We start from the raw sequence: 23,735 nt of genomic DNA on the forward strand, positions 1-23,735 counted from the left end.
CGGTATTATTGAGCGTATTACATTAAAAATACTTCTACTTATTTTATTAACAATATTTAATAAAGTTCTCTTCGACTGATTATCCATTCCAGTTTTTCCATTGATGAAGATGATTTCGATTTTTATAGAGAAAATTAATTGTGATTGATTGACCAATTCATTGCTTCCACATATAACGCAGTCAACTAGAACGTTCATCAATAGTTACCTATAGGTTCACTGGTAGGTGTCAATAACCACGGATGAACGTATCACATAGAAGACGTCCAAATATCTTACTATAATACGTGTTCCGTTTCAAAGCTCTACTACCACATACAAGGTGCCAGTATCGCAATTCGAATAGACAAACGTGTATACGAAACGTTCATTCAAGTGTTTTGTGTGTAGCTAGAATACCCTGCTAGCGTTACGACCCTCATATATAATACGATGTCTGGCTACTCGTCCATATCCGACGCCGCTGTTATCGTTTACTGGCAAAGGCTTCCATTACGATATCCTTTTTTGTAGCAAGGAAATTGTTTGATCAATCTGAAATTTTGGAAAAACACTACTAAAAGCATCGCTGAATTTCCGACTCACACGTCGTTACTCTTTAGCATGGATTATCTTTGTTCGCAGCCAATACTTTCAACATGCTTACAATGATATATAAGGATTGCTAGGTGTTACAGGAAGTAATTGTATGTTTTTGGTTTTGCTAATCTTTGGTCTTAAGTAATCTAGCTAGATTTATCTAAGGGGTATCTTTATTGTCCGCGTCAATGCCGAACAGATTTGATGATCAGCAGGTAAGATATTATTTTTGCTTATCTTACGTTGATAATGGACGACCACGAGTCAACTCGCTGCCAGCAACCGGGTCTGTCGTCTCTTCTAAGAAACGTTCTACCCACAAGTTATAGCTCGCTATGCCAGAACGGCTGCCCTTACACGGGACGATGAAAAGGAGAGAACTCTGGAAGATTCGGACCTTTCTTTCCTACACGGCCATTACATTTGTATTTCTTAACTTCAGCATTGGGTAGGTAATTAAATGAACAATTAGCTATTTCAGAGCGGTAAACATCCTGTTCCTATTGGAGCACTATGACGCTTGTATCTACAGAACGGTTGTAACGTTCGAAGCTAGCTTAGGCTGTGTGTCATTTTGTCAAACAGGGAAGATACTCTTCTCCGCAGCTCAATACAACGTCTCAGTCCAGTCTGGTCAGCCTTAGTCACACAGCCAGGCTGGGTCTTTTTTGAGGATCAGTGTATGGAGGAGCAGTAACGCGTTCAAGTTCTCTGTTGGTTCGACCCGTGATCGTGTCTGTTGTGTGCTCTTCTTATACCATCGTCAGCGGCACAAAGCACGAAGCAGAACACTGCTGAGCAAACGTGCGTGTCGTTCGTTCTCCCTTCTGATACCTACAATGTAAATTCTGCCGTCAGTAATCATAGTTGTCGCTGCAGCAGTGGTAACGCTGATAATGATAACAGTAGCAATAATAACAATCGCGCAATGCGTTGCATGATAATAGACTATAAATAATAATGAAGGTGATTGTAACTTGTAAGATCAAAGTCAATGTAATTTAGGTATGGTGTCGCTCCGGTCGCGTCTACTTGCAGCTAATACCGCTGCGAGTATTTGGGCAGCCATTGACACTCTGCGATCCGTCTCTGCACGGTATCACATTATGATTGTTTTTACCCCATGTTAAAGTCGTCCGTCTACAAAGCTAAATCATACGAAATGTCTGCAAGATGGGTTATCATCAGGTTTATAGATATCCATGATCGTTTGCTATTCACTTCGTATGCGGCGCCATCGCTGGTCATGGTCAACTGACAAAAAAGAGGAGTACCAAAGTAACATGAAGTGCCTATAGTGTCTCTTGCCAAATAGGTATACCAAATACTTACATGGACGGTTATCTCATTTTGTTGCAATTCGACCATCTGTTGCCATTCTCAGTGACTATCCTGTAACTTTGTGAAAACGTTCAATGTTGTATTGCATTATGGACGAAGTACAATTAAAAACAGTGTAGAAATGGGCTCTTTTCTATGGCAAAAAATAGCACATTTGCTTTGAACACCTCGCACAAAGGAAGCTTGCCTTGCGCGAGCTGTCCGAAGCCATTACGAATAGGTTCGATTACAAATATGTCCTATGTTCGTTTAATTTATCTCTTGTAAATAATATAATTAATAAAAAAACATCGTGGAGAAGTAATTAATCATATGACTCATTCATTTACCGTTGGCGAAACGTTGATTTTCATTTTCAGATACTTGTCAGTCTTAGAGATTACTTCACAGTTTGATTTCTTCCTCACTCGACACTAACCAACTAACTTCTTAAGTGCGTAGATTTCATTCTTTTTCTAACAAGAGAAAATTATCAGGTGGCCATCGCGCGGCCGAAGCGATCTGACTAGGGGGCTCACTATTCCCAGCGAAGCGTTTGATCATTTCCGGTTACGTATGTTTAGTTACGTTCGGCAGCCGGTTAGCCAGTATCGTCGCTCGCACGTCAACACTCGTCAGGTGTGCGGCGTCGAACGTCAACTGCACAGAAGATTTTCGGTCGTCAATCATCACTCAGTTTTTACAAGCAAACCTTCACCAAAATCGGATCATATTTACATACATATAAGGTACAAGTCGAGATCACTTATTCCTCATAACATCTTCACTGCATATCGTACACTGTGCGCGTTCAGTTTCGTCTAAGCTATAGAACAATTTTGGCTTAATCAGTGACCCTAGGAAGAGGTTTCCATGTGGGCATGTGCGACGAAACCATCATGATTGATGCGTGTCTCATTTTTACGACGAAAACGGTAAAAATGGACGAAAAAAGAGAGGCAAGGAACGGTCGACGCTGAATATTTGGCATATAAATTACGATACACAATGATGGCCACCTTCGTAATATCGACAGTTCCACAGAGCAGAGAAAAAGCGGCGTATTCTAAGAAACATAAACTAAAATGGTTCATACAGACGATGTCCGTATGTGTGCACGTTTGACTAAAACAGAGTAACAGAAAACGACTATTCCAGCAACATCAATAAGCGACCATAATTACAATAAAAATAATAACGTGGCAAAATTGATTCTACGAGGCGCGATTCTTTTACGTTGTCGTCGTTGCCGTCTCTCCGAAGTGTCCTCCGTTTTTCCCTTAGCAACAGCTAGATGGTATACGTGTCTTCGTGACGACAGATTTGCAGCTTGCGTGCACCCTTCTTGTGCTATACAAGTTCATCTCCAATTTGTTTTTCCTCGTTTTGCTTGATAACGGTAAAATCGAGGAAATAAATATTCATCTCAGTGATGTAATTGTTGGGGAAATCGGCGGATCCAGTGTTAATGTCCTGAAATGCTATCGTCTTCCGGATTTCCATAAAACTTTGTTTTTGTTCTTTGAAAAAGCGAGTTCAAGTAGATATATACTCTCATCGTAACATACAATACTTTCAGGTCGTGTCCTTGTCGTCTGCTAAGTTAATGTTTTGCAATAGTCTGCGTGACAATTTCGAACTATCCATCTTTGGCCTTAGTTCCATAGCCGAAAGGCGATGTCAATGCACAGCTGTTTTGACTATTTCAAGTTACATTTTTTCTTATTCACTTCTTAGTAATTATTAACACACCGAATAAGCATTGTACCATAAGTTGCATGATATCTTTTAAAAATTGTTGACAAAGGTCGAACATTTCAAGAGTAAGATTCTTTTCGTACATTTCTAATAGCTGTGGCCAAACATAGGAGAAACTATTGAATGCAACCATTATAAAGGTTGTACGCAAAGACACTTACCTACTAAGTATACAAAAAAAAAGAAACCTAAATTAGTCTAGAAATATCAACCTGAAAAACAGCGTGTTGGTTTAATAATCAAGGCTTTATTAAACGGGATATGCCTCAGCGTCTTTTTCATTGAAAAAAGATTATGGTGTCCAAATTTCAAAGATGATGACCTATAAAATATGGCTAAATGTGTCCGCTGGCACGTCTTATGTTTGCCGACAGGTTCTATTCCTACAATTTTTTAAAAAATTATTCGAGACAACTACAGAAAGCCCATTCTATAATTATCTTACATACGTATGGCTGAACACACTCCCGTATGACGTATGGAAATGGGATCTGTTGCCCGCTCTGTACGGATCCTGTTAGCTGTTTGTTCTGTAAAAATAAAATAGGGCTCAATATTGTCTGAGCCTCTGCGTCGCTATTTTTTAAATTATCGTGAAGCGTGTCAGCAAAAGATTTGTCGCTGGCTGCCGGTGCAGGTCTTGCTGTCGTCGTTGGGCAGGAACAACAGTGTACCCTTCTTATACAAACACAATTGCAGCTGCTGTCGCATATTGTTACGTTTCCTCTTTGTAGCTTCCCGACATCTCTGACTCGCCTGCCACGTTCAGTCCAAGTTCACTGACAGATAGGTATAGCCATGGGCTTGGGCGGATCCTGCCCCACCGAAGTCTGAACGAACAACAGCCTGCAATCGTTGACTGATTGCCGAACGGCTCTATAGATAAAATATCTGACGGTGCTCTCCCTCACATCGGCTTGTTTGTGTGGGATTCACTGCCCGCGAACAATTTTTGAGTAAAGATGAGTTGGGCCATAATAATCGGTTCCACTACTATTTACTATGAAAATACAGGCGGATTTAAAAAAGGAGTACCTTTATTTGGACGGATTGTTAATCCAAACGCGACACTGAAGCTATACTATGTATGTAATAGAAACGAGATGAAAAAACTTGGTCATTTCTCATGCAAGTAGATTAACAAAACGGAGAATCGCGTTCCAACTTTCAATTCAGCTCTGAACGTGTATTATAATATAGTTTTTCTATTTCCCCTGCTTTGTCATAGTGCCATTTTCATAGGTGCTATATACTACAACTATAATGACCAAATATAGGAAGTAAATGTATGAACACAGATTCCCGACGAACATATAATTTTTTGTAATCGATATTAAAGGAGTTCCGCTATTACATACTGGAAAGTGCCAGTAAAAAGGTTGGCAGGCTCTAGCCGATAAAGTGGGTTCTGACCGTTCATAGAAAAGCGATCTATCGCCTGGCGTCACTTAACTTAGAAGAAGGACAACCAAAACAGACTTTGTAAATAAAAAAAATTCCATTTGACTTTGACTGAGTGGCTTTTCTGTGCTACCCTTTCTTCCGGTGACTCCTCTGCCAGTCTCCTTTCGCTTTAATGCACCGCAATTAAGAGACTGCCAAACTATGTGGGAATAACTTGGAGCAGCATTGGATGTGATCTTTTCGTTTGCGAAGCGATTTTTATGGTGATGCGGCATGATGCCACGCATGCGATGGCGACGAAAAGAAACTAGGCGGGAATATTTAGGCGATGCCTAAATATATCTGTGTAAATGTGGCGCGCCACGGTATATTAAAGAATTGTAGGATATAACAGAGTAGTGCATGTTCTTTTGTGTAAATGTGAAGGCTCAGGTGAAGCAGAAGTACCATTTTCTGTACGTCATTAAACGAGAGCTATGTTACAATATTACAATATATATTATGGAGTTATATCAAATTAGAAAGAAAAAAAAAAAAGAAGCAATCCATGCTGGCAATTGTTTAGCTTTGCAACGTTGAAACCCTTTTAAACTAGGTAATTCTCGTACGTAGGTAAAAGCTTTTGAAAATCTTTTGCCTGCAGGTCAAGGAGCGTATCGGTTGCTCGCTACGGCTTCACAAACAATTTAGTTATAGGGAAATAAACATTTGATCAGTGCGGAGCATATACGTCGTTTACGTTAACTTTGAGGTAAATTTATAAACTGTTTTTTTGACCCGTTTCCGTGCACTATTTTTCGGCCGATAAATAGGACTTCTGGATTCGTACATATTCGTAAAAAACTCTGTTGGAAGGGGCAGGTGAGATTGTCGTTTATAACTCTGCATATTACATACCAGGGTGGGTGGGTGTGTGTATGTGTGTGTCTGTCCTAGGTGGTATAGAGTATTATACAGAAAAGCTAAGCCTTTTCTTTCAAACAGCTCTGCATCCATCACCCCCTTCGTTGGGTTGAATGTTGGTGGGGAATGGCCGAGCCAATTCTTCTAGGAGGTAACAAAACATCTATTGTTGTTGAGGGGAAGATCCCCGAGAGTTGCGAGTGCCACTACTATTGCTCTACATAATCATTATAATGAACGGAATATCTCATCTTCAGTGTCACCTACAAATCTTGAAGAAGCCCCACTGGGCAATGTTTTTACCCCGTCAACGCATGGCTATATTTTCATGCTACCAATCTTTAGTAGACAAACGCCGCTCGCAGATAAAGATCTTTCCTTGTTTAGATTATAACATTAGGTTCAAAACAGATAGATACGGTTTCATGGATTAATATTTTAGTCTGTTTATATTAAGCAAACGTTTTTTAACGTCAAGTGACAAACCTAGACTTTTTGTAATGGAAACCGAGAGATATATTCCGGTGATTCGTTTATAGCAGCGTGCCGTGAATTAAACCTTTCACCAGACGGTTTCCGTGACTTCCATGGATTGCGAAATAATGAATAGGTACATAATATTTCGCAGGTCGACTAGGTTAGGTGATTTATACTGAGACATGTAGTAGAACTTATGTATGAACAAAAAAAGTTTTGTCTACATCCAGATGTCTTTGAAATCCCTCGTAATCACGAAGTTCACCAAAATCTTTCTTCATATCGTTCGTTGCTATTAGCTACAAAGGTAATCATTCTCAGACGATTATATTTGTGCCCATTTTTATTATATGTGTTTGTTATAGCCTACCCTAGCGACGGTTATCAGGGGTCGACTAGAGCTACAGTTAGTGTGAAAGATGACAAGTTCGCTAAGTCATTCTTATAAGTGATTTTTGTTGTAATAGACTGCTTTTCCGTTTTTAAATGATCAGTTTTTTTCTGTGGAGCCGCTCGCAGTCGCAGAGTAAAGTAAAGGTCATGTTGATCTTTACTTTCTTCTAATCTGGTAGGTGCATTGACCTACTTCAACGTTTTCTAGACTTTTGCTTCCGTATTCTGAAACTCATGTCAATAATATGAGACGCGGCTAACCAAGCCATTAGCCAAGCGTTCATTCCCGATCATATTTTAGTTTTTATGGAAAAGAAACTTTTACAAATGAAGTTTGTAGCTTGTAACTCTGTCGCTTGTAACTCTGCCGTACTCGTAACTTCTCGTGGTTGACCAATAACGATATCTAATTCGAGCAACCCCCATGCCCGATCAACTGTACCTTATGATGACCAAAAGCAAATCAGCCACGAAGGGGATATGCGAACGCATAGCAATAAATAACGAGATCAGACACCGCTCCGTCAGACGCGCCTATCTGCCCTTATGCACGAACAACAGCAAAACTGCAACGGTGCAGCAATACTCGCTGCGACAAGCAGAATCCGAGATATGCAATACGCTTTCGTCTCTATTGTCGGACAAGCTCGACGAGGTACCAGCGCGACCCAATTTTTCTTCCAAGCGCGTCTTGTGTCAAACACTCCAGAAAGAAAAGAGATTTTTAGGTAACGTTCAAGGTAGCGTGCATTGAAACCGGTTCTGCTTTCCTTTTTGGCTGCAGTTAGCTAGCTTCAGTGAGATCGCTCGATGATTTAGTTGGAACGTCGGTCAAAGACTCGGTTTCTATATGCCGAGAAGCCCCCAGTATAATTCTGCTATGAGCTGCAGATGAGCTGCTAAAGCTGTTACTTGGTAGCGGCAAGGGCCCTGAGAGCGACGTGGTTCATAGGGCCTGCTGGCGTCAGCCATTCCAGCAAAAAAATAGGTAAACTGCTGAACCAGCAAACCATATACCACACAGCCATCTTCACGCTGCCTCTTGCTCTGGTAAAAAAAGAAGGCCTATGCTTTTGCGCATTCGCACAAATACGCAGAGAATTCTGCTGGCAAGCAGAAGTTAGCTTGTCGCGTACATGTAGGCGGTGCTAGAAAAACTGTTTTTCAAAAATAACTTATTTAGACCAGTAATGGAAAAAATTAATATTATATTTCTTCGGGAGCTTGGGATTCGCTGCTCTTTAGGCTGGTCTGATTTTCTTTTGCTCTCTTAAAGTATTATTATGAGGTGCATGTGTGCGGTAACAAGCAACACTACGCATGTACATCCACCCCTTTCTGCTCACCGGAACACCAAAAACCACATATTCATCAATTTTTCGTATATTATCAGCGTCAAACACACTCTAATTATTAAGCTGCGTTATTCTATTACTTTTCCCAATTCATTGTAAAGCAAACATCCTATATATACTGTTCTTTTCTAGCCGAGTTTTGTCCTGGATCCTCTTACCACTTTCAATTCTGGGGCCTTTTAGGACATTGTTGAAGAAACACTACGGTGCGCCTACTAGATCTCGAAGTCAGACAATGGCCGTGTATGTCGCTTCGGCTTTACCTCATTCTGTTTTCACTGTAAAATATTTTCGTTTGAGAAAGACTGAATAAAAATATCATGTGTGGGTCTGTGCGGATGAACCCGCAATTTACAAAAAACTGGTATATGCAACCAATTTTCGGATAGCCTTAACCATCGCCAATGCAGTTCTAGTATATACTAAATCGCCTAAAAATCAAACAAGTAATCTAAAAACACCGACATTTTTAAGAAGTTCTCAATAGGTTGTTAGAGAAAATCCAGTTTGTGTACGATTTTGTTATAAAGGTAAAAATTATACATCCTTTATAAATTAACAATAACTAAGTTTTTCTATTTTTGTGTGTAGCATGTTTTAGATCTCCGATAAAGAAACTGTACAAAAAGATTTATCTCGATTTATCTTATCCCTTTTCTTCTTTCTATTTCTGAGAATTTAAACTGATTTTTTGAAGACATATTGGTGTTATCATAGCATTTTCTCGCCAAGTCTAGCTTCAAAAGCCACAGAAATTCTTTAAGCTGTTTTCGAGATTGTTAGCAGATATACATGTGCGCCGATACACCCTTACTCGTTTAAGGCTAGGATCAAATATGCGATTATATAGCAAAGACTATAGACTTGGCTTTTCGTTAAAAATATAGAATCTTTGGTACATAAACAAGGTAGCTTGCCTAAGAATGTCGTAAACTAAGTCGTAATTCTGCACCGAGGATATATTTCGCACTCAGCTTAATGAAAGGACATATGTTGAACCAAATTGTATCCATAAAAATAGCTTACTCCTAAAAACACGCTACTTTGAAATAATATTCATTTGCTAAGATAAACCAAATATTTCTTAGTCTATGTAATTAGCCTAGCTTACATCATAATGATTTTGTTTTACGTTAGTGGCTTATCAGAAGAGAAATTCATATGCAGAGACCTTTCTCTGTCAAACACCAAACAGTTCTTCGCGCGACAACTGTAGCTCCGTCTGTCGGAAGAATTTAGGAACTGCTTTATTCACGTTTTTCTTACTCTCATCAGATGGCGCTGTTGGTGCCGAATTGCGTTTATTCAGTTTGCCGTATCTGCACCAGATGGCGCTAGCTGTATTTGCTTTGAGAATGTTTCCGTTAATACTATAATAGCATTCACATAGATGTCTACTTTGGTGGTGGCACCCGGAGTTCCTTGTTGAGCAGCTCAGCACACGTAAAAGCTGCCCGCTAACTGCTTCTACGGATATATACATGTAGAGATGATTCAACGGGGCTACTAACTGGTCAGCGTCGTAGTAGAATAATACCGAAAATAGAGAATCTGTTCCTTTTAGATCCACTATTCCTTAAATCAAATATGCAAGGCATGCTCGTTCCGTTGCGTTAGATGCAATTATTAAGAAGTAGCCAGGTTTATTACTGTTCTTTTTGCTGCCTGGCCATTGCGTTCATCCAGATGAGCATTCATGGCACGTTGGTCGGAGACACACTGTTCGGTAACTAATGCTAATAATTGTTGTACGAAGAGCTCAAGCAAAGATTTAAAGAACTTTGTACGCTAGTTACGTGTACGACAATAATATATTATACAATATAATGCTTTTTTACATATACTATACTGCGATTACAATGTTATAAAATGCCTAACTTTACGTTAAACGTAATCAATTGGAATCAAACTTACTATCAGGCGCCTTTACTCAGATATTGGCCCGCACAAAATATACATTGTAGTTACAAAAGTAATAGTAAAGCAATGCGACTCTCTTACTCTCGAATCTGAGAACTTTTATTAGAAATCTGTCCGTTTTTGGCGCATTGAGATGAAACAAAGTTTGGATTTTTCACAGTTAGATTCGACCACAAAGGTCTTCGTGGACTGTTTGAGTTTGCAATCGATTAGATGCGAATTAGTGATGCAAACTTTGTCCGTTACCGGAAGCGTTTGTTATCTTAGCGATCCCAGCCGAGTATCTGCACGATTCGTCTATTCGCTCAACGCGAGAGTTTGTTACACTCGGCCCCACAGGTAGCCAAAGCTTTATCTACTGCATATGTGTATCTGTTCTTATTGCGCGTAAATGCCTCGTAGCTGTGGCCAGTAGCAACTGTGATAGCTGCGCCTCGCGTAATACTGCTTAGACGGTACCAGTAGCATGTGGCGTGTGTAGAGGTAATAAGCGAGAACTTTGACTATGCGCACCGTTGCTCGCGCTGCTACTGCCGTTGCTGCTCTTAGGCGTTTGGCTTAGGTTTTTCGTTCAGGCTACCGTCGTATCTTCTATTGGGATGGGCTGGTGCCCCTCTACCGATCTTAGTCCGCTTCTTTTCCTTCCCCTTTCGCCTTGGCGCTGTGCTAATTTGAAACTAAGTCAACAACACCAACGCTGAACGAGAGCAGCTACAGTACGCCACCAGGTAGCCCGCCTCATCGTTGTCATTGCCGCCTTGAAGACAGAAAAAAATGTAGGAGAAGCTTTACGGAGTGACGGTAATTCGTGTCAGTGGCTTCAACTGTTCAGTTTTGTTAGATCTGGTAAAAGGTGGTTTACGGAGCACACATACGACCGATCGAAACCGTATGAATCCCATGCTCGAATGCATGCGCATAGTGACGCTAGTAGCGACAAATGGCCCAAAAACAGGAGCAGCAGAATTCGGAGGATTTACACGAAGTACGAATTGTAAACACTGAAGGGTGGGAAAAGAGGGAAACGTATCTGTTTCTTTTGCCGTCTGTTGCTAACTTCGTTGTTCGCTCGAAATCGGGGGACATCACTCGTCTTCTACTATGGTGTCTCAACGTTCACATCGTTTACAGTCGAAGAAGAGAATATTCAATGCCAGGTTTAGCGAGCACTTCCCACTTCAGCGAGACCAGCAATAGGATAAGCAACGACCAAAGCCTGTAGGGACCTTTACGTCGCCTCTGTTAGCCAGTAACTGAGCGCGGCCAGCAGCAGAGGCTGTTTCCCAAGAGGTGACTTGCTGTCGACGAGGTGTAGATGAGTTCGCTTCTCCCAACGAAGAAAGGACCTATTTTGGACAAAGGTGACAGATAGAACGGTTGGCAGACGGATGGGTACGGGGTGACAATCTTCAGCGACGCCGGAGAAGAGCAGGGGTCAGATGCTGACGTGGTGGTGCAGCGCTTGATGATGCCTCAGCTCCTCGGGTTGTGGGATCTGCATACGTAGATGGCTGCTGCTTAGATTTAAATAAAAGTCGATAGGCTGTTTAGGAACTTATCCCTCCCGTCAGTGCCTGTGTCGTCCCTGCAGCTGTCGAAAGCAACACCACCAGGATACCGGATACTTGGTGATGCCTTGTTCGATGAAAGATACACCGCCTTGCTAGTAAGGGCAGGAAAAACAAAGACAGAGAGATAGAGATAGCTACGGGGCGGAGTAAAGGGCAAACGAACGCTGTGCGACTCCGTACGCAAACATGTATGCGTATTGATGACAACGGATCGGAAATAAATAATTAGGCGGCATCATCATGATTCACAGTATCCGTCTATAGTGCAGAAGTATCGATTCATTTTTACCGCCCTCCATGTTCTTCTCCTTTTTCCTTTTAAAAGCGAATGAATGCGAGAACACAGGAAAAATTCGTTGATAATATTCGCTTCGAAATGCTAAAGAGCTGCTCAATTCTCTTGACATCATAAAGAAGAGGAAAATAGTTCTGTTTGTTTATGTTTAGCTTTCTCTAGAACAGTACGACTACGAAACGCACCTGTTCAGTTAATCTACGCAAAGCTGATGATATCTTTTGGCAGGTGGTACGCGTCAGCAACTGCAGGTGCATCCAATAGGCTCGAGTTTGCACAAACTAAGGCCGACGCTGAAAGCAGTTAATAATTATAAATCAACGATGCTAGTACTCTGCCGTCGGCGAGGTACCACAAGAGTGGCCGCGACGATAGCGAGTACATTCGCTCTTCCGTAAACAGCAATAACAATAACGGTGCTCGATACGGTGGCCTCACTGATATGGTCCTACCTGTCGGAGCATATCAATGAAAGAGGTAAAGAGCACACGTCATGCTGTTATATACTTCTGAATATAGACTTTGAACGTTACCGGAAGACTTGTGTCGTACACATATACGTACTGTTGTAAGTGGATATATTTGTCTACGAACACTCGTGGGCCACAGATCATTGATGGAATACGTTTAGCGTTACCCTCAGTGCAAAGGCTGATGATAGGCCTTTGCTCTACTAGAGCCAGTATAGCAATGAGAAATCCATGGTGCTTTCTAGCCATTTTACAGATTTTCTCTTTCACTTTGACCGTAGCACCAAAATAGAAAGAAAGAGGGCGTTCAACGCTTCGACAACCTCTATAGAATACACTTAAATCACACCTCGAGAAATAACAATGACACCTGCAAGCGGTGGCACTATTACAAAATGGTGCACTTGAACTTCAAATCTGTGATTACTATACACCTACATTTCGATTATTATCAGCAGTATCATCGTTACCGTGACAATATCGAAACGCTGACTACTATCGTGATAAGGCTCCTGCGTGTCACCACCGCCAGAAACTGTGGCTCGCTTTTTCACTATTTAAAAGCGGCTGAGCGGAAGGAGACGATTGGGTTTCGACAACACAGAAGAGAGCACGACAACGCTGGCGTCGTCGTCGCCGTCCCCTCTTCTGAAGTAGCAGCGACAGTAAGCGTCAACCGCTGCCGCTTTACGGCACGAGCAATGGCAGTGCCGGGCAAGCAAGACAGCAAGGGAATATGACCACTGGAGTATCGGGCTAGCGAGTCTTTTTCGTGCCACCGTTCCTGCTGCGTCCTACTGTTAGTGCTCCCTTCCACTTCGCAAATACCTGTCTGCTATAGCTGTTTGTGAAGACATCGTGTAACTTTGCTGTAGGAGACGACAAGAGAGCAGAAAGAGCAATAGATAGACAACGGTATTGGCTCCGAAGGTTTTGGTATGGCGGCTCCGCACAAACTGAGGAAACGGCTTTGGAGTTTTTCCATCGCTGTTGTTACCGCAAAGTAAAGAACCTATCATACTGTCGCCGGAAGCTGAATATGCCTCATCGGCATCACCGTAGCCTCTGGGTAGCGGTCGGATAAGGAGTGGCTAGAAAAGAAGAAAAGAATTACCGCGTTGCTACCGGTTGCTGGTTCATAACTAGAAGTGATGCATGGCACTGATGTACAGGTATAATTTGTAGAGTCATACAGCGCCACGAACTTGGTCGAAAAAACAATCAGGATAGCCCCTGATGGCGCAGGTGGTTTGGCAGTCGCATTCGCACCACGCATGGCTGAATACTATAGCTATACTGCGCGTCGTCTACTCGAATGTTGTTGAACTAACCGAAAAAGCCACCACCCAAATAGACGTGAGTAATATACCACTCATGGCGGCGATCGGACGGATCCTTATATGTCAACACCGGGAGCGCTTCAGCTGCTCGAAGCGATCTGGCACCTCGGAGGACTTTGGCGTCAAGAGGCGGAGACGTCTAACCGTTAGACTTTGTTGGCGCGGCTATGAAAATGTAGACTCAGCAACAGGTCTAGAGTAGGCTTAACTCATGAAGCCGTGTATATTATTCGAATAGTACATTCGCTAACCTGCGACTTCCTGCGCGAAGTGAATCTGTCTGCTCTGGCAAGCCGGAGCGTTCTTCTGTGTCGCTCCCGAATGTTCTTTATGCCATAGGTAGGGACAGAAGTAAGAATTGATGAGATCGGCCAGCCTTAGCGATGATTAGGAAAAGAAAACAGCAGAAACTAACAAAAATGTACATATACGACTAGTGGAAATATATGTATTTTGTACATACAAAAAGCTATCGTATACTTATAGAATTTTCTTCAGACAATGTACAGGGTTACATGACGGTTATAACCGGAATGATCAATGAGTTTCTTAGATACGTTTCTGGCCGTACACAACGTTCACCTAACATTATATATGGATAATGATTATATATACATATGTTTTATACAATTTAAGATGCAAAATAATTAATAGTTCATATTTGAAAGCTAACCGGTTACAAGAGAGTATTAAAATAAAATGCGCGCTATTATTAACCAATACTAAAACATAACCAATATTAAAGATTACGTCCATTACGTTTATGCTGTTATACGTATTCAATGTGGAATACAGATGCTGCTTTTAGAATAAAATGTACAAAAACGGGCTGTGCGAACTTCTTGTTTGTATGACACTAAATATCGTTTTCACCATCGTAGCCTATAAAATTCGGGGCGTTTCTACTTTACGGGCTCACTTTAACGTAAGGCTACTGCCTTTTTGGCCCACTTGGACTCCATCGAGCTCCCATGATTCTTTATATAGTGCAACACTCTCATGATGTTTAGACGTAACAGTTTGAACGAGCATGAATAGACCCATGAACAAGCGACTCGTAATTTCCTCGGGAAAAAGATTTTTCGAAACAGATTTCGTAATTTCGATACTGACCTGGCTTTATTAGGCATATAAGCAATCTACAAAACGCAATTTCATAACCTACTATCTGTAAATGCATTGCTGCCTACGCTTTACGTCATTAAAACGTCACACAGTTTCAAAGAGCAGAATTGGAGTGTATAAGAATCTGGCCAAACAAGCCAAAGCTTATAAAATGTGCGTTGTAAGAAATCTCTTTGTTAGCAAAGGAAAAAATCTATTCACCTGTGACTCGTAATCTTCATAGGATCGAAGTGGTAAGTAAATTCTCAATAAAATTTCAGACATCGATACGCAAGTAGGAAACATACTTCTTCTGTTTGCATAGCTTATATCAACCCGTATTCATCCATCATTGATATCCGAAGTTTTTGGGGCTCGCAAACGCGAGGAGCAGCTGTGGCTTTCCAGCGTTATCGGAACTGAGATCCTTTGTCCTGTTCGGGTATGGCCTTACCACATGCACCGAACATAACTAGACAAAAACAGATAAAGTATCTATCAACATTACGTCTACCTTGTCGTAGCCACCGTAGCGCCAGAATCGTCTGTCAATCTCATAATGACTGTTTCGCTCTGGGCAATGCATGTACCTACTACAATGAGCCTCTATTCAAGAGGAAGGAAAACATAAGAGATACACCCAGTTTCGTGCAATTGCGCTATTTCTAAGAGATAAAGTCACGCATCAGTAATCCCATTACCCGTAGTTTATTGTTAGATTATGCTACTGCAATTGCAACAATGCCTGTCTCTAGTGGCAAGCACTACGGATCGCTAGCACAAACTTCTCCATCGTGTACCCTTTTTACATTTGATTTTAATATGTGTCTGTACAGACCGTTGCCGTAGCTCTTGAAGGGGCTTAAAGGCCTAAGCGACAAGCAAATCGACGCAAAAAAATCAGTGAATACTACCCAAGTAACATTGGTGAACGTATAGGGAAAGTATTCCACAGGGAATGAGCGACGATATCCGTCGCTGTTCCTTTTGTTGATCGCCGTCTCCTTTTCTAAAAGTCCTTCATGAAAACAGCATAAATTCTGACGAGATAGGCTTTTTATGGTGGCCAAAACGCGCAGAAGATCTTAATTGCACGCAAATGTGCCATACAGACCTAGATCCTGCCGATGAAGTCTGTGAAGATGGAGATATCCGACGTTATCGTTGACAATCTATAGTGCTCGGTACGGTCGCTAGTCAAACGTTGCTTCGAAGGATTGCGGTTGATGTGGTATAGGCAGACTTTTTTAGGCCAACTGACGGACATCATGGCAATCTTAAAGAATGCCAAGGTGCGCGATCTTATTTTTAAATAAACTATTTGACATTCTCTCGAAAAACAAACGTAAAATGTATTCGCGACAATACAGGATGCGTTCTTCATGAGCGCAAAACATATCCTCGATTTTCATCTGTACCTGTCACGGCCTATACAGCCCAAACCAGAAGCGGCGTCATTGTCTAATAATACTCCTGTATTGGTATCGTACGAGAAACGCTATCGGAACATTAGTAAAGGGGTTCTTTGCCTCCGTAAAGGAAGGGACACCATCCGGACGTATAGTTTGAAGCTTACATTTGTAGTCCGCTGTCTTCACTTCCAACTGAACAACATTTAGTATTATGCCACTCTAAGTATGTATGTTAAATAGCCTATTTAGTAAGAATGCTGGCAGTAATATACCTCAAGCTGTAAGAGGAAGTAATGTTTCTCACCTGTGGTATACATCCTGAATATTATATCTTTTCGTTTTACTTCTATTTATCTACATAGGAGACCAATGCATAAACAGACAATCTGATAAATCGCAATTGTTACAATCTCTGTCGTTTTTTTTTTTACTGCTTTTTACTTTAGACAAAAAGAGTTTTCCTTCGGATGTTAATATAGATGCACAACTCCTTTAGATCGTATTTGCAGCTAGTATGATTCATTGGACCGTACCGCAAAGGGCCCGGGAGCTATCGAACGAATTAGCGAGGTCAAACATGAGGGTGTTGGCGGTTGCCCTAGCAACGCACTCCATCGAAAACATCAACGAAGCTTAAACAAGCCAGCAGGGTAAACTAATTTGTGGGATGAGTGCAGACCACATCAGGCTGGCTCCACGCTGTCGCTCCGCCGAATGGCAAAAGAGTCTGATTTTCCCACTAGTGCATTTAACGTTCCCAGACACTGATTATGCCATAAACTTGAGGAACTCATCCAAAATCAGGTTCTGGACTTGGACGAAAATTCTATTTTTACGGCGAGCATTGGACAAATAAAGAGAAATGGCTCGACCAACAACGCATATTATAGAGGAATCCTCACAGAAGTATTTGCCTTTTATCGTAATGGAGGACCTTTTCGAGAAGCTGAAATTGCTCGACTATTTCAAGGACTTTCCTCGACTCTTTCGCAACGTTCAACCAATTAACAAGCATTATTTCGCTATGAAAGTTAATTCGGATGAACAGGTGTACACGTTTGTCTGCATATCTGCCTGGCTCGTGCGCAAGTGTGGCCTACCATTTGACCTGCCTAGACGTGACGACGATTTTCGTGCTGTGATCACGCATGTACTTTATGCCCTCGGCCAGCTTGGCATCGAAGAAGACTATAGTCAAGTGCGGCTTCAGCAAGGTTGGGGAGAACAGGTTATCAATGTTGTGGACGCCTTGGCTGATGTAGCTCTCGAGCAGGCGGGAATCGCGTGGAACCCTGAAGGTGACGATGAACTTGAGGAAGCCGAGCAGCCTGTCGTAGTTTACACGGACGATCTTTTCGATTTGGAAAACGAACAACCGCAAAACGATAACAGAGATCCCATACTGCAGATGCTCAAAAGTACCCCTACAACTCGCTATCCGTTAAAACAGCCGATCATATCAGATACAAACGTTGACGAATGGAGACTTGAAGTCGAACGTCTTCTACCCCAGCTAAAGATTGCGCTTCGTCCCGACCCGAAGGACTGGAGATCTCACCTCGGCCAGATCCACAAGTACAAAGACGAAATGGACGCTAGCCTCACAGCGACCAGGAGCCAGCTCGAAACGCTCTACAACAGTATTGGCCAAACCCTGGAAAAGATTGCCAAGCGGGAGAAATATATAAACTCTCAGGTCGAAGGGCTTTTAGAAGAATTAAAAAATGCACAGGAAGAACTTACAAAAATTAAGGAGCAATACAAGAACGTATCTGGAGGTGTCACGGAACGCTCTCATATTTTAGCATCAATATCGCAGGAGGTAGAGGATATTAAGCATGAGCTTGACGAGAGGGGTACCTCAATGACGGACGGTACCCCTCTAATTCATGTCAAGAAATCGCTGCAAAAATTAAAAACCGAAGTTGCGCAATTGGACGTGCGAATTGCAGTTGCTATCAACACCCTGCTCAAGGCAAAACTTCGAGAACGAGGACACTTTACGAATGCTGTTAACACAGCAGGCGTGGCACCTCCAGAAGACGATGAGTTTGGAATTTTAGGCGGAGCTAATTTGCAGTTTTAAACATATCACCCATGTGCTTGACAAAGCGAGGAAATTTTTAAATCAAAAATTGCTCTTTGATAGCCTACATTTTTACAAAGGTATAGATAATAAAAAAAAAACAAACTCTTTATCCGGACACGGTTTGTACAAGCCCCAGCTACTTGCTGATTTATTGTAATAATAGGCATAATAACCATTCGGTGGCAACGACGCAGTATGCGTTGACTAAATCAGCAGAAGCAACCAAAATACATGAACCTTGGAGACCGGTCAGCTGAATGAGCAGAAAGCCGGAAACGCAGAAATAAGCACTGAGATGGAAGCAAGAAGCAGATCGCTCTCGAGGCAACCGTTAGTCCCGCTAGTGGTGTCAGGTCGTAGTCCAAGCGATCACCGGCACCGAACGAAGTCATCGAAGAGGGCTCGGTCGCTAAAGACCAGTGACTATAGAAAAAGGCTCGACTTTCTATTGACGCTAGTTCTTTGACGCAGAATAAGCGGCCATATACCGCACAGGGTTGCCAGAATTTGACCGTAAAGACTCCAGGGAGGTAAAGCGCCTAACACCTACGTCGACCATTGACATAAGTACAGAAACGCTGAGGACAGCGATGGCCAAGTGTTAAGCTTAAGAATGGAAACAATAAACAGCTGGCAAATCTAATGTTTTTATATTGAAATCAATGTTCAGATAATATGTTTTGTAATCTTCGGAGCGGATTTTTTTGTCGAATACGACGAGAATTGTGGACTACTGGAGTCAGCTGTTGATATTTTTGTAAATTGGGACTGCGTCTTTGAATTATACTATATATTACTATAAGAAACAAAGTTGGTGGAATAAAACCGATCGGAGCAGAGTACATGAGGCATATCTTATAAGACCGAATGTGATACTCTATTTTTTGAAAGGAAAACACAACAAACAGTTATACCACGTTAAGTAATTACCGTTGCTATACATGTAAATATATGATAAAATAAAAACTGTCGCGTTTTCCAATCCTCTATAATCCTAGCATTTTAGTAGTTGAAGTATTATGGAAAAAAGACACATGAAAAATTGAGTGCCTAGATTGTTTTTAAAATTGTACCCTTGCTTTCAATAGATATATCTCACTGATATCCTCAAATAGTTGGTAGTAACTATGGTTTGAGAAATCTAGGTTTGTCTATATCTAGCATAAACGTGACTTCTTTTTGCTCATACTTTTATTAAAGTATTTATCTTTATTTATTTATTTATTTAAAGTATCATATTATTACATATTTCTTCCTTCCCCTAAAAAGGACTTTCTAGTTACTAATAGCATCAAAGGATAAAGTAACTTCCTGATATGGCTTTTTAGTTATGTGTTTAGATATCGGTAAATATGTTCGGGGCACGCGTTCGGAAATCTTTCACGGTCGATGCGTCTACAAAGGTCAGTCGCCCTTATTGATCCTGTATGCATATCTTTACTAATGCTTCGTCAGCCATTAAACTGTAAAGTAATCTCGTGTTGATTATCCTGTACTCCATTACAGATCAGTGACAAAGTAGCAATTGACTTCGAGCGCGTCCGTCTGGACGGTGGACCTCTACGAGTCTACAACCCATGGTACGATAAGGGCACGCTGACGGGAGATACTACTTGCCTACTGGAAGGCGCTAGCCTTGTGACCCCTGTTCCTGAAGAAGATGAAGGCTGCGAAAGTGAGGTGTCCCTCGAATCCACTATTACCAAAGATCTGCGAGATCGTGAGCCGACATCAACTAAAATCCAGAGTGTTACTGCGACAGCAACGTCAGGCAGAGAAAACTTCCATGTTCAAACGAACGGTCAAACTGTCACCATACGGCGGAGAGCTCCCAGCAACAAAGTAGACCGGGCGACTTCACCATCCGTTTCCGCACATCCGATGGCTGGCAGCACTGACCGTACGTTGACCTATTACACTCACGCTTGTTTGGTGGTGTATACTGTATATTTAATCATTGTTAAAAACTATTGAGGTTTAAATTTATTTCAAGGAAAGGCGGTCGCCTGCTTTCAGCTTTTCTCTTCCTTGAAGAAATGCAGACATAAATGCAAAGAATATTTGATTGAACAGAGAAATGCAAATATGGTTTTTACCGAAACATGCTTGTTATGCTTTTTTTTTAGTTATAAGTATTAACAAAAACGGCATAATATGTCTGTATTCAGGAATGATTCAGACCGGTCCACAGTAACAGCCTACCGGGAACTAAAACTATGCGTAGAGGAAACGCGAAATGACTGTTACCAACACATCAGTCATATATATATATATACATACATACCAGGCAGATATAAGTCAAAAACCTTTTGCTTGGAACAGCACCAATTTGAAGATAATCGACATGTTAGCTGTCGTTCATTGAATGAGTGGAGCATTTTATCCATTTATGGCTCGTAGGAATAAGATATTTATTTGAGAATTTGTTAGGCCATAAGCTATGCGACACAGGCATGACTTGCCCTGGTAAAGAAAACTAGGTAAAATATGAGCCTGTATGCATTATGTACGTATAGAAAATCATAATCGATTCGTTCCGACGCTGCTGCAGCAGCAGCAAAGAAGTTGGCTAAGCAGTTCCACATACGAAGGCTACAAACAAGCCAGCGACATTTCCAATAGTAACTTACCCTTTATTTCAATTGGCAGCTGTCATTGGCGTAATAAGAGTGTTATCGGATTTATCGCTAACATTCATTGCGACTAAAGAACGACATAGTCCCAACCGCGCACCATCGTTTTATGAGAGCTGAGTCACCATCCATCTCGGAACAGATCGTTCAGGTAACATCAACAATGACATTTGTTGTAGTTCCTGTTCCAGCCTCCAGCTCAAGGTCACCTTGATGCATTTCGTACAACCACATAATAAGAGCTCCGAGAGCCCTATCAATGAGGCTGCCCGCAGTGTTGATTTTACTAGTTTGTAGATAGCGGCTGAAGGATAGATAATTGGACACTACACTATCGTTTTATCGATTACAGGTCCGTCTGATCAATGACGGCCGACCACAATTTACAACCGTCCGTAGGAAAAGCAATCAGACTTTGAGGAACTCTTTGATGCATTTCACTGAGAACGACGTTGCATGAACAGGGCCAAGGGCATGTTGAGGGCCAAATGGATGCGACTGCGTATGGTCTTGGGCATAGACCGACGATGTAAGTCAGCACTCTGCTAAAGGATAGCTGTCTTGATGGCTGATTTGTTTAGGGTTCTGCCGACTATAGATAGAACCGGCAATAAATGACAATTCTGCGCAGATTCTGTTACCGTGTAATGGTCGCCTACTACGGGGAGTGCTTCAGCCAGCAGGACGCGTCTGGTCAATTGTGGTGCCTTATACAGGCATGCATATCTTTGCCAGTTTCTGACATTCAATTGCTTTCAACACAATACATATTACTTATTCTAAACCAATCATAAAATACCGCGCCTCGATCGCGTTAACCTGCCGATACGCTGGCATTGGCGATAGAACAACAACCGAATTACGATGAGAAATGCTCCATTGATCGGGCCATCCGTTGTTATTGTACCGGTAGCTTCTAAAGCTGACCGCAATCGAGGATTATCGCAAAATGAAACCGGATCACGTGAGTCGATATATTAACATAATTAACCATATGCTACATGAGCTACACTCAGAGAAGGTCGGGGCTTTTGGCACGAGTTTTAGCCGCTAGCTGTCACTTTTATGTATTGTAGATAGCTTTTATTTTCAACCGCTCTTCGAGCTAGTTTAGTGCTTCATGAAGTGACGTAATTCGATTACGTGTACAACTGTACGGAACCGCAGGTTGATTCAGTTTTTTAACACTGACTATTTCCGTTTCGCTGATTCATTTACACAAATAGGAAAAAAGTGAATGATTTACCAAGATTTGTCGGAAGGATTTGCCAAACGATAACGTAGCCTTAGAAATTGTTACAAAATTGATCAAGTACCATTTTTAGGCCAACAATTCGGGGGGGGGGGGGGGTAATGCAAGTTTGTGCAAAAATTTTATTGTCATTGCAGGCCTTGAATCGACTCAGTTCGGGCTTACACTATATGAAGGTGCGTCATCGGTTTGTCAACATCAGCGTAAAAAGGTCGAATCTGGGTTTGTTTTGCAAACGCTGCTATAAGAGAACCGTTTACTGTCATAATAAATGTATAGGGTACGAACGAGTAAAACGCGACAACCTGAACGAACCTAACAGAGGAAGTATTATAGATATCTGTAAAGGAGTAAGTTTCTGTTTTCTGCCAGCCGGCTCTAATCGTAGGCACAGAATATCCACTCGGCGAAGCTTCACAGCCTGCGCGTAAATGTAGATGAAGTATTCTTGCTTCGAGATCATTCAGCAACACTATAGGGCCATTGCCGCCTCACTTTGAGATGCCGCGCCTATCGCCGTTGATCGTCGCATTTATGTCGTCGCTATAGCAGAGGTAGTTATAGTAGTGAGTCAAGATTTTTCTCTTGTGAGTCATCATACCTACTATTGACCTGCTTAGCATACGCCGATTCAGCTACACGGCGGTTCGCGCGTATTTGTCCGCGCACTAAATAAAAAAATCTCACAAATTAGGAATCAAAAAGATATTGCGTATGCTACGTATATATTGCATAGATACGCGTCAAGGCAACCAGTGCAGGGGGTGCTCTCTTAAAGCACACATATAGGAATATACTCGCTCCACCCGTACGTTTTTAATCAACCATAGCACTTATATGGAGGATGGCCAGAGATCATAAACTGTGAAGCGAACTTAAGTAAGGATGCTACCTCCCAACACGTGATGCGTAGAGAAATTTCGCGGTTCCACTATACCAGAGCAGATAGACACACGTTTCCACATATCAGTTGCGGACAAGCGCGCGTTACTGGCTCGGTTCAAATCTACAGTATATCACTACCGATGGCCTCTTCTGGCTATTGGTCACCACTAGCTGGCGTGACCCCAATGGAGGTATCCGGTAACATATAAACATGTGACCCAAGCAAACGGACCGATGTTTAAAATAAAAAATATCATTATCTGAAATAGGTGTACACAGATTCGCGCTGATCGCTGGGCAGCATCACAGAAATGTCGCAGATCATAAAGAATAGGAAGGAAGACAGAAATGAAAAGATATCCTTGAGGTTATCTGTGGAGAGCTTCGAACCGACCAATTCAAGGAAAACATTTTCTAGAAATTGGCCTTCTTTGTAGGGAACGGGAAATGTCGTAGCCATAAAACGAACAATTATATGACGCTAAGCTTTGAGAAATTAATTTTTCAGTTTGGGCCCTTGGCATGTCCCTGCTTTCTTGACCGATGGAATTGCTAGCATCGGTAATATACGCATA

The 23,735-nt window shown here is 41.8% G+C and overlaps 2 protein-coding genes across 3 annotated transcripts in view; both read left to right on the top strand.

Annotated features, from left to right (window-relative positions):
- raskol (Ras GTPase-activating protein raskol) overlaps positions 1 to 23,735 on the top strand; it is a 166,989-nt gene that overhangs the window by 69,327 nt on the left and 73,927 nt on the right. For both annotated transcript variants that reach the window (XM_022832612.2, XM_022832644.2), the window contains one exon: positions 19,897 to 20,290. In XM_022832612.2, the coding sequence (XP_022688347.1) occupies positions 19,897 to 20,290 (394 nt within the window). The remainder of the gene's footprint in view (positions 1 to 19,896; positions 20,291 to 23,735) is intronic.
- On the top strand, positions 16,884 to 19,382 carry IFT57 (intraflagellar transport 57). Its single transcript, XM_022832675.2, has one exon. The coding sequence runs from the start codon at positions 17,164 to 17,166 to the stop codon at positions 18,385 to 18,387; it is 1,224 nt and encodes a 407-aa protein (XP_022688410.1). The 5' UTR covers positions 16,884 to 17,163; the 3' UTR covers positions 18,388 to 19,382.

Source organism: Varroa jacobsoni, unplaced genomic scaffold, assembly GCF_002532875.2.
Source record: "Varroa jacobsoni isolate VJ856 unplaced genomic scaffold, vjacob_1.0 scaffold_39, whole genome shotgun sequence".
Taxonomy (NCBI): domain Eukaryota; kingdom Metazoa; phylum Arthropoda; class Arachnida; order Mesostigmata; family Varroidae; genus Varroa; species Varroa jacobsoni.